The 15,540-nt window shown below is 38.5% G+C and overlaps 1 protein-coding gene across 3 annotated transcripts in view; it reads right to left on the reverse strand.

Moving 5' to 3' along the window:
• Positions 1 to 4,671: 4,671 nt before the first annotated feature.
• The window catches only part of LOC126161502 (uncharacterized), a 40,678-nt gene continuing 29,809 nt past the window's right edge, over positions 4,672 to 15,540 (reverse strand). The window contains exons 5-6 of one of the 3 annotated variants that reach the window (XM_049917400.1): positions 11,659 to 11,787; positions 4,672 to 4,966 (exon numbers count right to left, since the gene is read on the reverse strand). In XM_049917400.1, the coding sequence (XP_049773357.1) occupies positions 4,724 to 4,966; positions 11,659 to 11,787 (372 nt within the window). In that variant the 3' untranslated portion in view covers positions 4,672 to 4,723. The remainder of the gene's footprint in view (positions 4,967 to 11,658; positions 11,788 to 15,540) is intronic. The other 2 variants (XM_049917402.1, XM_049917401.1) reach the window with 2 other exon arrangements.

A 15,540-nucleotide genomic window follows, 5' to 3' on the forward strand; every position in this document is an offset into this window, starting at 1 on the left:
CATGTGGGGTCCCACAAGGTTCCATTTTGTGGCCCTTACTTTTTCTTGTGTATATCAATGACCTTTCATCAGTAACATTACCAGATGCCAAATTTGTTTTGTTTGCCGATGATACAAACATTGCAATAAATAGCAAATCAAGCGTAGTCTTAGAAAGATCAGCCAATAAAATATTTGTGGACATTAATCACTGGTTCCTAGCCAATTCTTTGTCACTAAACTTTGAAAAAACACACTGCATGCAGTTCAGAACTTGTAAGGGGTGTCCCAAGAGTATATGTCTAACATACGATGACAAGAAGATAGAAGAAGTGGACAGTGTTAAATTCTTGGGATTACAGCTTGATAATAAATTCAACTGGGAGGAGCACACCACAGAACTGCTGAAGCGTCTTAACAAATCTCTGTTTGCAATGCGAATTTTGTCAGACATAGGGGATATAAAAATGAAAAAGCTGGCATACTATGCTTACTTTCATTCCATAATGTCATATGGGATTATTTTTTGGGGTAATTCATCAAGCCAAGCTAAAGTTTTCCAGGCACAAAAACGTGCAGTAAGAATTATATGTGGTGTGAACTCAAGAACATCCTGCAGAAGCCTGTTTAGGGAACTAGGGATACTAACTACAGCTTCCCAATATATTTATTCCTTAATGAAATTTGTCATTAAAAATATATCACTTTTTCAAACCAACAGCTCAATTCATGGAATCAATACTAGAAATAAGAATAATCTTCACAAGGATTTAAAGTCACTTAGTCTTGTACAAAAAGGTGTGCATTATTCAGGAACACACATTTTCAATAACTTGCCAGCAGCCATAAAAAGCTTAACAACCAATGAAATTCAGTTTAAGAGAAGCCTAAAGGATTTATTGGTGGCCAACTCCTTCTACTCCATTGATGAATTTCTTAGTAAAACCAACTGATTTGTATATAAGTACAACATAACTTCTGCACAATTTCAGTGCAGTAATGTGTTCACTGAAAATTTGTGTGTCTGTGTGTGTGTAAGTATAATCTAACTTCTGCACCATTTCAGTGCAGTAATGTGTTTATTGTAAATAAGTATTACAGTAGTTGTATTACATGTTTATAACCTTATAAATAAATAAAAAACTTTTTTATTTTTAATTCAGTGCATTAGTATTTGTAAAATGACTCTTAATGTTCATTAAAAAATGACGATCATTCCACTTGGGACCTGTGGAATGGTACATTAGCTTATTTGTTTTAGTTGTAAATATTTGTCATGTATTGTTGTTCTTCTGACATGTTCCACATCCTGGAGGACCTCCTCACTACGGATCAATTGGAATGAAAGTAAATCTAATCTAATCTAATCTACGGCACTGCATAGTTTCAGAGGTGCTAATATGGACTGAGATCATTACCTACTCATAGCAAAAATAAGTGGTAGAATTTGAAAGGCATATAAAGTTACCAAGCATGGTGAGGCAATGGTTAGTACACTGGACTCACATTCTGGAGGACGATGGTTCAAACCTGCACCTGGCCATCTTGATTTAGGTTTTCCGTGATTTCCCTACATTGCCTCAGGCAAATGCTGGGATGATGACTTTGAAATGACGCAGCCAGTTTCCTTCCCCATCATCCCCTAATCCGATGGGATCAATGTCCTTGCTTCCCACAAACCAACCAACTAACTGAGCTCATAAAGTTACAGGAAGATATATCATCTCAGAACTTAGGGAACCAAAGAAAGCCGAACACCATGTTATTAATTTGTGAAATGGATTGCCAGGTATCTTCCAGAACTAAAATCAGAACATAAATAAGCAGTGGAATAAAATCAGAAACGAAATATAGGCTGCTGCAGAGGAACAATAGACCGGAAGGAATTAATGGTATGATGAAGAGTGTGAGGAAGCACCAAGAAAAAAGAATGAAGCATACAAAAAGACGCAGGCCGGAAGAACAATACTGCTAGTGGATAAGTAGAGAGAAAAAAGGACGTGCAGAAAAGTAGATTCTGAAAGAAAAGAAGAGAAGCTTTGCTGAAAGGCAATTTGCAGGATACTGAATCACTGAATAATGTTAATGAAAGCACAAAATTCTACAGACAGATCAATAACCATAGAAAGGGATAAAAAAAAACACAATGTAAATGAAAAAAATGGTGAACTAATAGCATCATAATAATGAGTGTTACATCACTGGGCAGAGTGTTTTAAGGAATTACTGTACTCAGAGAAGCTGAAGCAGAAGAGAAACTAACTGAAAGCCAACAGGTGTAAGGACAGGAAAATTGTATGCCATTGATGCAAGAGATTCATCTAGCAATTAAGAAGCTGACCAACAATAAGTCACCTGGAAATGACAACCTGCCAGATGAGCTTACTAAGTATGGTGGAGAACATCTAGTTACATTACCAAGTTTTGAAATTAACTACTGACTGAGGTAAGGGGATGCACTCTCATGTATTCTTTTTAACATACCCTGATTTTAGATATATGGATGCAGAAAGTCATCCCAGATGACTGAAATATGGGAGTAACATGTACTACACATAAGAAAGGGAATATCATGGAATGTACAAACTATACAGGAATTGCATTACTGAAAACTGCACTTAATATATTCTCCTCCCTACTTTCTACCTCTTGCAGAAAAAGTAGGCAGACTTTAGATCTGTCAAATAAACTCTTGAGCAAACATCCACTTGAGGCAGATATTGGACAAAAACCAAAGGAATACAATACAGAAACACATCATACACCTGTTGATTTTAAAGCAGCATATGACACCATAAAAAGAATGAAACTTATTGAAGCTGTGAATGAACTCAGCTTACCACTACGGTCAATACACTGCGTAGGTTTGACTTCGGGAAAAGTAGTATGTAAAGTAAGGATGCACGGAAATTTAGCAACAAATTTTGAAATTAACTACGGATTGAAGCAAGGGGATGCACTCTCATGTATTCTTTTTAACATAGTGCTAGATAAGGAAATAAGGAATGTTCAAACAGGCACAACATACAATAGACTGGTGCAGGTTCTGGTCTGTGCAGATGATGTGTATATTATTGCAAGACAGGAACTGGCGCTAAAGAAACATATACAACACTGGTGGCAGCCGCAGTAGAAATTGGACTGGAAGTGAACATCTATAAAACTGCAGCGAATAATACGAACAGAAATAAATGTGTTGTAAATTGAACAGAGCAAATAGAATCTGTTTGTGAATTTGCCTATCTGGGAACATTGGTAACATCACAGAATGATATTAGTATGGAAATAAAGTGGCACATCCACCTAACTAATAAGTGTTATAATGGGCTGGCCCCACAACTTAAGTTCAGAAATCTATCCAGGGGAACAAATTGTCTACTATATAAAGTCTAGTATTAACATATGGCTCAGAAACCTGGACACCGACACAATAGTGTGAAGAGCTAAGAGGATGCGTTAAACAAAAGGTGTATCATGAATTCTTTGGGGCAACTAATGAAGGTAGTGTGTGGCATAGGCAATATAATTTTGAACTATATAAAGAACTTGAAATCATAAAGATCATTCAAGTAAACCTCCTGAAATGGGTCACCCATACTTCTGGAATGGAACATGCACAACCAATAAAACCCAGTGGGATAAAGAAGCAGGGGAAGACGGTGGATGACATCTACAGCTATACTCTGCAAATCATCTTGAGGTGCTTGGCAGAGGGTACATCCCATGTAACAGTTATAAGGGTTTCTTCCTGTACCATTCACGCATGGAGTGCAGGAAGAATGACTGACTGAATGTGGCTGTGCGTGCAGTAATTATTCCAATCTTATCTCAACGATCCCTACATGGGTGATACGTAGGGGGTTGCAGTATATTCCTCATGTAATCATTTAAAACCAGTTCTTGAAACTCTGTTAACAGACTTTCTCAGGATAATTAAAGTCTATCTTCAAGGTGGACACCTATCTTCAAGATGGGACATATAAGAAAGGCCAAAAATTACTGGTGTCAGAGGATGGAGAGAAAAGGCATTTGACAGTGACAAACGGAATGATGTCCTAGAGCAGGCTGAGGCCCATCAAAGACTGTAGCACTAAGAGCAAGGAAAAAAAGGTAAACTATGTGTGATTATGAATGGTATTTCAAAGTTATGCAGAATCTTTTACTGTTCCTTGACCTACAAGTTAAACAAACATACAGTTGAACTGCACAAAAACATTTAGACGTTAGCTATGGGTGGCAACAAAACCAGTGCCTTTTGACTGACATCAACCCTTAAAAATTTTAACTTGGAATGACAGGACCAATTTTAACATCCTGGTCAGGTGGTTGATTTGGGGGCGGGGACCAAACAGTGAGGTCATTGGTCCCATCGGATTAGGGAAGGATGGGGAAAGAAGTCTGCTCTCCCATTTCAAAGGAACCATCCCAGCATTTGTCTGAAGCAATTTAGGGAAATAACAGAAAACCTAAACCAGGATGATGGATGTGGGTCTGAACTGTCATCCTCCTGAATGTGAGTCCAGTGTGCTAATCACTGTGCCACCTTGCTCGATAACATCCTGTAGAGCTCTCTCTAAAAAATTAAAACTGATTATATATATTCAGGGGAACACTGTACTATACCTGGGAGCAGGAAAGATTCCAGCATACCATGCTAAAAAGAAATATATGACAATATTTTCATAAATAAAAAATTTATTGTGCAATACACATTAACAACCACTACAAATTGTATAATTTAGTTTTATGTTATTCCACGGTTAGCAGCTTCTTCTCCTAGCTCTTCTTCTTCAATAAGTTTACTTTGTATAGTATAAAAAGATTTTGCTTCGAAGTATGTAATTGCAGAACCAACGGCTGCTTGGAAAACAGCAATTGCAAAGAAAATATTCCCTTTTGGCTTAGTCAACTTTCTCCATAAATTGAGAAGAGACATAGGTTCTTTATTGATGGCTGGAACATCATACGTAAAATAACGTATTGCAAGCTGAAACATGAAGCATTCATTACAGACCACCACTGGCAAGATTATTTTTTTATTCTGTAGCAAAGAAATGTTGGCATATAAATTGGAAATGTCACTACAGTATTGATGTTGAAAATTAGAGCTTTCACAGTTTTCTACATTTCCCTCTGCAATATTTGCTTCTAAACATTAACAAAGTTCCAATAATTACAAAGCACAAACACGACAGTTAAAACAATTGTTAAATATGTAAAGGACACAAAGTAAATGATTATGCTTATTATTTTAGCACACTAAACTTTCAAGCATGCGTGTCCTTACAGGCAATAGGCAAATATTGTTAAAACAGACCAACACAAGAATGAGCTCTAAAATCAAACAGGAAAAACTACCCACCAACATAAAATAGGTCACTAAAAACAGTAACATGAAACTCACAAACAAACAATGCAGGAGAACTGGTGAAAAAATCCACACAAATTAAAAAAAATGTATCTATGTATGTGTGTTCTACATCTCCTCCTAAACCAATGGACCAATTTCAAATAAACTTGGTATACATATCACTTACTGTCTGGAAGGAATCACTGTGTGGGTAAAAACCACCAATCTATCAAAGAGGTGTGATAGGGGCAAACAAATCAGTGTAGCCCAGGGTGTGGGAATACCCGTTACTTCAAAACCATACAAAACATTTTCTCACTGACAAGCCCCACAAAATGATGAAAGGACTACTGTTCACTACATTTTTGCTGTTCATGCACTAAAACTGTCACATGAAGCATGGAAGTTTAATTTATTACTTCTTCACTACAGTATTCATGACAAATTTTACACACAGTATTCACATATACCACTGAATTTACCAGAAACATTATATCACTGTACAACACTTTGTTCAGGTGGCATGACATCATAAACACTGAGAATGGTGAAGAACCATGCATCATGTAAGATGTTTAAATTTATTACTTCAATGCTACAAACTCTACGAGCAATGGCCTTCGCAGACAGTATCTGCATCTGCCACTGAATGTAATAACAAAAATATATCATTGTACAATGCATAGTTCAGGAGTTATGATATCAGATACCGAGATGCATGAGAAACTACTGCATCATGCATGATGTTTTAATTTGTTACTTCTTTACTACTAACTATATTCATGACACATTTCACAGTCAGTATGTACTTACTCCACTGGATATACCTAAAAATTATATCACTATACAGCGCATAGTTCAGTAGATATGACGTCATAAGCACTGAGCAGCAAGAAAATGAAATTACAAGGTGAAATATGCTAGACATATAGGTGAGATATGTATACAAATAAGGGTGAAATATGTATACAAATACGGTGAAATATGTATACAAATACAGCTGAAATATGTTGTATATGTGTGAAATATATTAGAATTGTGCCTGTGTGGACAAGGTCACGGGTAAAAACCTGGAAAAAGTTGCAGTTATATTCGACACACATATTAGTTACAATCTGGCATAAGAAATACCAGCCTCATGTTGGGCTGAGTTTGATAACATGGAGAGAGGAGGGAGGAAAAGAAGATGAACAGACAGTGAGGGAAAGGAGGCAGGCAGGCAGAGATAGGAGGAGGAGGAGGAGGAGGAGGAGGAGGACAGAGGCTGAGGATGGGGAAATGGGCAGAGACAGAGGAAGGGAAGCAATGGACAAAGAAAGAAAGGAGGACAACATGGACAGATACAATGTTGGTGGTCACTACATCAAGCTGTTGTTATAATGTATCAGTACTGTTCTGTATGTACAGTATATGCTGTGATCTTTTTTGTTCTGGAATAATGTACACATGCAACGTTTATGTGTTAATACGAACAAATTGATGTTTCATTATGTGTCCTTTTGAATTGTTACCTAATAATTGTACAGCGTCATGCCTAATTCAATTCCTCAAGCAGAAGTGGATGAGGTAAACACCTGAATTGAACCTGTCATAGAATGGAAACGGAAAATTTCTGGACATGGGTTCCTACTCAAATATTAAGTACGCACTTCCCTGTACAACTCCTAGAGGCATGTAATGGAAATTTCTGAATACCCTATATATTTCTGGTATTGCCGGAGTAGGGTGATCTGTAGTACAATGAACTCTGGAAAAACTCCTAACAGCCATGATCACTAGTAAAGTATAAATAAATGTTTCCCTGAGACAAATAGTCTCTTTTTGTTACCTACGATAATGATCAAAGCAGACATGAATAGTTTTAGTACATCTATACAATGATGGTAACATATAACATAGTCTTACTGAAATCAGACATCTAAATAAATACTTTACTAGTGATTTGTTTGAAGTTTTTCTGGAGCTCACTTCTATTGTAGTTTTTAGTACAAGATGAGCTGGCTTTTAATATCTGGTACCACGCGGCATGGAATTTGAATCCCCGCCAGACGTCATGGATGTTGAAGACCCCTATAGGTCTCTGCACCATTGCGCCGTAAGCTGCAACGGCGTGCTCCACCTGGCCCGCATTTAGCGTGAGGGCGCCACAGTGGAACACATGGTTGCATCGGCCAATAGCGGCGTCCCTAATAGAGTACTTAAGCGCCTGCCTCTCGTTCAGCCAGCCAGTCTAACATTGCGTACGTCTCTGGACATATCGCCTCGCCTTAGACAGCGTATCCACTTTCACGTTTTGTTTACGAGTGGACGTGGTTGTCTAGTTAGGTTTTCTTGACACTGTTGTCTCATTCTTGTTGTTGTCGTAAGGTCCTTCGTTGGTCGTGTCCGTCCTCTCCGTTGTGTTGTTGTTCGTGGGCCGCTCTGTGGGTCCCACCGCGTTTTCCATCACTTCAATCCCGCGACTGTTCTGATCGCCGTTACAACATAATACTCTTACACCAGTATCTATTTTATTTGGATGGTGGCTGTGGGCACTTGAGTGGTCAGTAAACATGCTATGGAAGCTTTTGAGGTGTTCTCAATATCTTGTTTTAAAATTTATGTTATCTCTACCCCAATTACACTGACAGACAGGAATTAAATCAGGGTGTGTACATGGACAAGGAAAAAATATTCCCGGATTTTTCCCGGTTAAAAATACACTTTCTCTCGGGTGAAAATACACTTTTGTTAAGTGACGGTATACTTTTATTCGGCACTGTAAAACTCATTGACCCTTTGAATGTTAATGGTTTTATATACTGGAGTAGAATTTCCCGACACTTTAGAAAACGTAACTCAGGGGGGGAAAAAACACATTTTGAAAGACCTTTGACGTGCAGCAACATGTACGCTGCATATTTTCGTATTATGAAGGTATAACTTCGAATTCCACCAAACACTGCATGTCACTTTCCGAATCATTGAAATCGAGATTGCGACACGCTTTTGTAAGCCAGTTATAGCTCATGTCACGTGATTTCGCCAGCTGATAACAGCATAGGACACGTGATGTAGTCAGCCAATAGCAAGATCACTCTTAAGTAGCGCGAACACACAAGTAAGAAAAGTTAATGGTTTAATTTAATATACATAGAATTCACCTATAATATTGGTCTCGAAGATTAGTAAGCTGGAAGAGAAGGTAAGCTTCCACATATAATGTTGATCTTTTTATGCGCTTATTACACTTTAAGATACATCACAAAAATATGCCAGTAAATTTTTTAATAACGATGTAAATGTCTGATCTTCTGGGCTCGAAATTTGGTCGTCCTCAAAGAGTTGATTTTTAAATGAGAGTCAAATGCTTTGTGATTTAAGAAATTCATCGTACATTCTCGCACATAGCTCATCTTACGTAAAAGGAAATCTCCTCTGAATGTAAAACTTTTCAAACCACCATTCGCAATATTTTCCCACGACCTGTTAGAAATAGGTTCGTTTCAGCAGTTGTAAGAGAGCGCCAGATAACAAGCGTCACCACGCTTGCGCAGCTACGATGCCGCAGGAAGCCAATATGTTCCTACATGTAAAACATTAAAAGATCTTACATTATGTCATAAAAGAAACAAGACATCAGAGGATACTTCAAGAGCATCGGAATTTCGTGAACCATACTAAAATGCACAATTTGGCTTAAAATGTTTGGTTCTTCATTATGGCATAATCCCATATGTGCACTTGAAATGGAGCGAACAGTTGAAACTAGCCAATAGTGTGAAAGTAAACACTTCGCTTCAAATAAATTGACTGCCTCAACAGAAAAGATTAATAAAAGTGAAAGCTCTTTAGCAAACCGGCCAATATAACTTCATTGTTCTGTAAGGCGATTAATGTTTGACTGTCAGAAAGGTGGAAATAAAATCTAAAACTAATAACATATTTTAGCCTTCCGTAATTGCGCGAACGTATTTTAATGCATTTGATAGCTCCCGGCCACAAAAATCCGTTTTGTTATAATTTAACGTGAGAGCAATAAACGAAGAACAAAATCACTACACATAAACACAGGTCACGTGGAGATGACCCACCTCCCCACTACAAGTTCGAGTGCTCTGTGCATCAGCCCCAGATTTACAAATTTCCGAACCGGGGCAATATTAAGTAGTGGCGCCCAGCCACACATCTGTAACGAGAAGCAGTAGAAGGTACTACTCAATCACGACTCAACTGCGCATGCGCAAGAGCTCATCCGTAATGGCTCAAACGAATCTAATTCAAACAGTTGTCACGCCACGCTCATCGGAGGCAATTTGTTGTTATAAAGCATTGCATAGTCTTCCTAAAGCCTTTGACACACTTTGCTGTTGGCAGACACTTGTATGAGCACTGTTTTGTTTTTTTATATGGCGCATTTCCTTTGCAACTTATATTTTATTTTCTTTCTTTTTTCTCCTGTTCATGTTTTGTTGCTGAAGTATTATTTTGCAGTAGCGGGATACAGTAATATCCTTTGTTAGAGTATTGTTTCTTACCAGTCAAAATCACATAAATTTAACTGAAAACTAAAACAATGAAAAATTCCCGGAATTCTAAACAATTCCCGGGTTTTTCCCGGATACCCCGGGTCGTATACACCCTATAAATGTAAGCTAGTATATGACTGATATATAGAATTCATGTGTGGATGTTGCCTATATTCCTAGTTTCTTTGTTATAAAGTCATCTCTTCTGTAACATATTTGAAATTGAAATCCCAGTTTCTTTACAATGTTGACAATTCTGTACACTATTTTATCATTATATATGAGTAAGAGCCATTATTTTGTGTATGTGGATTCTTGGACTGTTGTATCATATGTGCAGCTGTCTGGATTGGGTTCTTTTGAGTTGTTGTGCAGAGCGATGTGTGCATATAGTATGTTCATTTCCTGTTTGCATATTTTATGGCTTCGCTACTGTATCGTGAGCATAATAATCATTCCTTACCGCTACTTTTTACTGTGTTTATCTCCTGTGTGTAGTTCTGATTGTTGATGTCCTGTACAATTTGTGGAGCACAAGCTCAAAGCTTGATTGTTAGTGTGTCAATGGATTGGTTACGGATAACAGCGGTTGTGGTTGGAGGGTTTCCTGCATGAACTATTTTTAGGATTAATCTTGTTAGAATAATTATTACTTAAAGTACGTCAGCATTTTACAGAATCATGTACCCAGTGATGATGGAACAAAGTTGCTGGAAACATATTAACGGATTTAGGAAGAACAGTTTTTTGCATAAAAGGCGGACCTCAATTCCTGTAATTCAGTCTGCAAACACGGCTGCTGCCAGATTTCAGAAACCAAATGATGATTATATGATGCAGGCTTTCATGACTGGTCTTTGTGCCGTCACTGATTTTTGTTTCATCAACAATGGGCTATGGTCCAAGGGATTTTATGAACCTAATGTTTCTTCCTAATAGCAAGCTTTCCTTCTATTTGTAAAAACAATCACAGATTGCATCAGCAGAAAAATAAAATACATGGTACTGACAGTGCATAAACAAACAAGAAAGGTGCACAAATATTTGACCATTGCAAAGGACCTAAGCTTGCTGCAGCAGAAGTATATACATAAAATCCCTTGAACATGCGGTGATATGTACACAGGAGGTACAAAAGGAAACATTAACACCCAGCTTACAGAACATATGAGTAATTGTCATCTGGGAAACATGAATAAATTGGCATAAGCTGAAATGCACTAGTAACAGGGAGGATCCAGTCATGCTTGGATGAATGGAGAGGCCACAGGAATTCAAAACCACAAAAACAACTTTAACAAAAAAGTAGAAATGAAATTAGACAAGCTGTGGGCCTTAGTGTTAAATAAAGCAAACAACACCAACTCTTCCCCAATACAAGCTCTATAACACACATCACAATGAGTCCACCATTTTAGGCATCTGTCTGATGATGCCACAAACTGACCGCTGCATGGATAAACACTCCAGATTGATGAGTTCATTAAGTTAGAAACTGCTGTCTCAGTCTTTATAGCCTCTGATGACATCTCCAGCATTAGCAGATGTAACATGAAGCACAGAAACATGCCGTGGTTCACAGCCTACTGTCCATAATACAAAAATCACTAAAAATGATGATTATTTTCCGTCTTTTTTACATGCCCACTGACTGCTCAATGCTTCAATTATATAGTGAATAGTTATCTTTACTCCTTCCATTGTTTGTATTTCAGCAGAATATGCACTAATGATTGCGTCCAACCAAATGTAAATGTTGCAGACATCATAGGACATAATATTAATTTTATGACAATAACAAATCCTGAAATGAAAACTCACCATAAATCCTGTCACAGGAGCAAGTATTGCAGGATAAATTGCGCCACAAATACTCTGTATTGCTGCTGCTCTAGTCTGCACACACAAAGGACAGGCTGTCTTTTGCAAAAGAATATCATTCGTAATAAACTGCAAAAGAACGTAAAATAAAATTTTGTAGGAATGTTACACAAAGCATTAAAAACAATATGATCAATCCAAATGACACACTTCAAACAAGGAAATTAAAATGTTATGTACTAAGAGATAAAATAGTAGCATTTCCTGTGTTTTTTTTCCATTGATCACAGTTTCAACAATCATGATTGTAAATTCTCCCTCAGTCTATTGTTTTCAGATTCTATGAAACACATTTCTTTATGATTTGAGCTGCCATCAGGCCCTAACATAATGTGATTACTTTTATTACCTTTCGCAACTTTTTTTTTTGTGGTGGTGCGGGGGGAGGGGGGGGGGGGTGGGAATCAATGTGGATGAGCCAGCAGTTTATTACCAGATCTATCAACTTTCTGCTCAGAAGCAATATTATAGCCCTGTTGGCAAAATAAGATCCCAACAGCTGCCAACACAGTTGCATTTTCAACCACATGAGCAAAGGCTGTGGCAACACTGATAAGGCCATAGCTGCCTACAACAGAGCAACTCTACATATTCTCATAGAAAGGTAAACAAAACTGTATTACTAAAGAGCCATGACAGATGAGCCCCTTTAACTCTCATGAATCTTCTCTGGCATTTGACAATTGTATTTTAAAACTGCACGGAATGATTATACTGATTGAGGAGGATTGTCTAGTATTGCAACTACAGCACAAAAGCCCCCATAACACTAGGATTTACAATTTTATAATCTCTTATGTCACAATGCTAATCAAATCCAAACTTTTAGAAGGAATTATTTGAAAGGATTACACTCCTAAAAATGCCAAATAATGATAAATGAGCCTGATACACTACCCCGAAAATATAAAGTTAGAATTACACTGAGTCAAAACTAAACAATTAAGGGTATATGCATGACAAATATATATGCACAATAAATACATAACAAAATTAAGCTGGAGCTGACTCTATATAACCAATTTGTATTTGCAAATTTGTCGATAAGTTAATTAAGATTTGTTTATATTGCCATTTACTTCTCACACACAGCAATCAACAAAGTGGTGCAGCATGCAAATGAAGGAAACACTGTGAAATCTTTTACTAGCTATTATATTATTTACCCTTTCAGAGTGTGAATAAGGAGAATCGAAGAGGGAGCAGAAACTGTGCACACTTCATCCCAACTAATTTCAAAATGAACTTTCGGAATTCCAGGCATAGGTTTTGCTTGTTTGGAATGCAGCACAAGATAGGTACCATTAAAACTCAGTACACATACCATAAGCAGCAGAATTAAGGGAAAGGAGGAGGTAACAGTAAACTGCTCTTGACGAACTCAATATTTCATTCGGACAGACATCAATCAACAACACAAATGAAATTTTGCACCACATGCATAAAGTGAGGCATAACGGGATGAAACGATATTGTATGAATATGGTTTATTTAACAATGAAAATAATCAACTTCTTACAATGTAATATAATTAGATACATAAAAATAAATCTACTCACCAAGTAACAGCAGGAGAACACACACGAGAAAAAAGGTTATACTTAAGCAAGCTTTTGCAGCCAGTGGCTCCTTCTTCTGGCAGAAGGGTTGAAGGGGAAGGAAGAGGGATGAAGGAAAAGAACTGGAGAGGTTTAGGAAGAGCGGTAGATTTTGGAAAGGTCACCCAGAACCGCACATCAGGGGAGACTTAACGGATGGGATGAGAAAGAAAGACTGATTATTGGGGACTGCAACATACAAGATTTGAAAACCTGAGAGCTTAAAGGTCGAAGACAGGGTAATATGTAAGACAGAGATTACTGCTAAAACAAAGTGCATGAGTTAATAAGAGTGAAAAGCCAGGTGCATTGTATGTAACAGAGGTGCGAGGCGGGTGGCGAAAAATAGACAGGTCAGGACATGAAAGGTGTAGAAAACTGAAATGGAGTGGGGAAAGGAGTAGTTACTGTGAAGAAAAGCTGAGACAGAAGAAATTAACATAAATTAAGGCCAGGTGGGTGGTGACAACCATGGACATGTTGCAGTGCTAGTTTCCACCAGCAGAGCTCTGAGAGATTGGTGTCTGGGGGAAGAATCCAGATGACTTGTGCGATGAGACAGGTACTGACGTTATGGCTGTCTTGTTGTAGAGCATGCTCTGCAACAAGCTGGTATATACCCTCTGCCTATGCCCATTCATCCTGATTGATAACTTGATGGAAGTCATGCCAATGTAAAAGGCCAAACAATGTTTACATAACAGCTGGTATATGACATGTCATTTCACAGGTGGATCTCTCTTTGATGGTATAGGGTTTGACACTTACAGGGCTGGTATAGGTGGTGGTCCGAGGGCGCATAGGGCAAGTCCTGCAGCGGGGATGGTCACAGGGGTATGAGCCATGGAATAAGGAGATGAGTGCAGATGGAGCATAGGGTCTGACATGAATATTGCTGACATTGGGAGGGTGAAGAAAAGCTATGTATTCCATTTTTCTATCTTTTTCCACCCTCTGCTTTCCTTCTTTGCCACTCCCACCATTTCTAACACTCAAAACTGTCCTCTCCTGCAATGATGATTTCCATCACATAACACATCCGTTCTTTTCGAAAACATGAATTTGTACAATCAAAACTAAGGTCCCAGTTCTGTTTCTTGAAACCTACTTATCTGTTCTACCAAAGACCTAACATTGAATGACCCTGTTTCTGAATGTTCTACACCAGGCTCTTTCACAGTTTCAACTACAGCAATCTCTTGCACTTATGCAGCTAATCTGTGACCTACATGCCTCATCTGCCAATTTCCACTCCACCACACTCCTCTCCTTCTACAAAATCATATAGTTATCTGCTCCTCCTGTTTCTTTCGATGGTATCATCTGCCAAGCCAACTTCAAGTTGCAACAACATGCCAGACTTCACCTCAAAAAGCTATCTACCTTCTCCTGAACTACCTCAACAGTGGTGTTTCCCTTCTTGTTCCTCTGCAGCTTCCTAAACAGCTACACTATCAACCACCACTCCTGTCCTACAAACCAAGCCTTGGCCAATAACCTGAACATCCCACAGTTTTCACCACTGGGTCCCAGACCAATAACAACTCATAATCAAAAACGTTCAAATGTGTGTGAAATCTTATGGAACTTAACTGCTAAGGTCATCAGTCCCTAAGCTTACACACTACTTAACTTAAATTATCCTCAGGACAAACACACACACACCCATGCCCGAGGGAGGACTCGAACCTCCGCCGGGATCAGCCGCACAGTCCATGACTGCAGCGCCTTAGACCGCTCAGCTGATGCCACGCAGCAACCCATAATCACATGAACCAATCACAACAGTACAGTTTTCTCAACATCTAAAGCACTCCCTCCCCTCCTGAATTATCTGCATTATACAAGGGTCTCACCTTAAGCCCTAAGCCTGCATTGAGTCATGCTGCTTTGGTAAAGGACCTACTTTGCTTCACACGTAATGTCAACTGAAAATACCACTTTGGAACCAAATCCCAAAAACTTTCAAACAGCAAACCTGACACTGAGCCCTGCCTTGAATGGTTCCAACCACAAACCCAACTTGATCCATCACCACTACCTCAAAATCATTCCTTACAAGCCTTCCAAGAATTCCTCATATCCAGCATTGCTCCACAACTCTTCGTCAGGTCTCTACAACATGACCCTAACCTGTCCCCTGCAGAACTCCAGGCTCTGCATCCACCAAAAGTGTTTCCCTTCCTGCGGTACTTGACCGAAAGGAGCACGTTGGTGAAGGTAT

Source organism: Schistocerca cancellata, chromosome 2 (genome assembly GCF_023864275.1).
Source record: "Schistocerca cancellata isolate TAMUIC-IGC-003103 chromosome 2, iqSchCanc2.1, whole genome shotgun sequence".
NCBI lineage: Eukaryota > Metazoa > Arthropoda > Insecta > Orthoptera > Acrididae > Schistocerca > Schistocerca cancellata.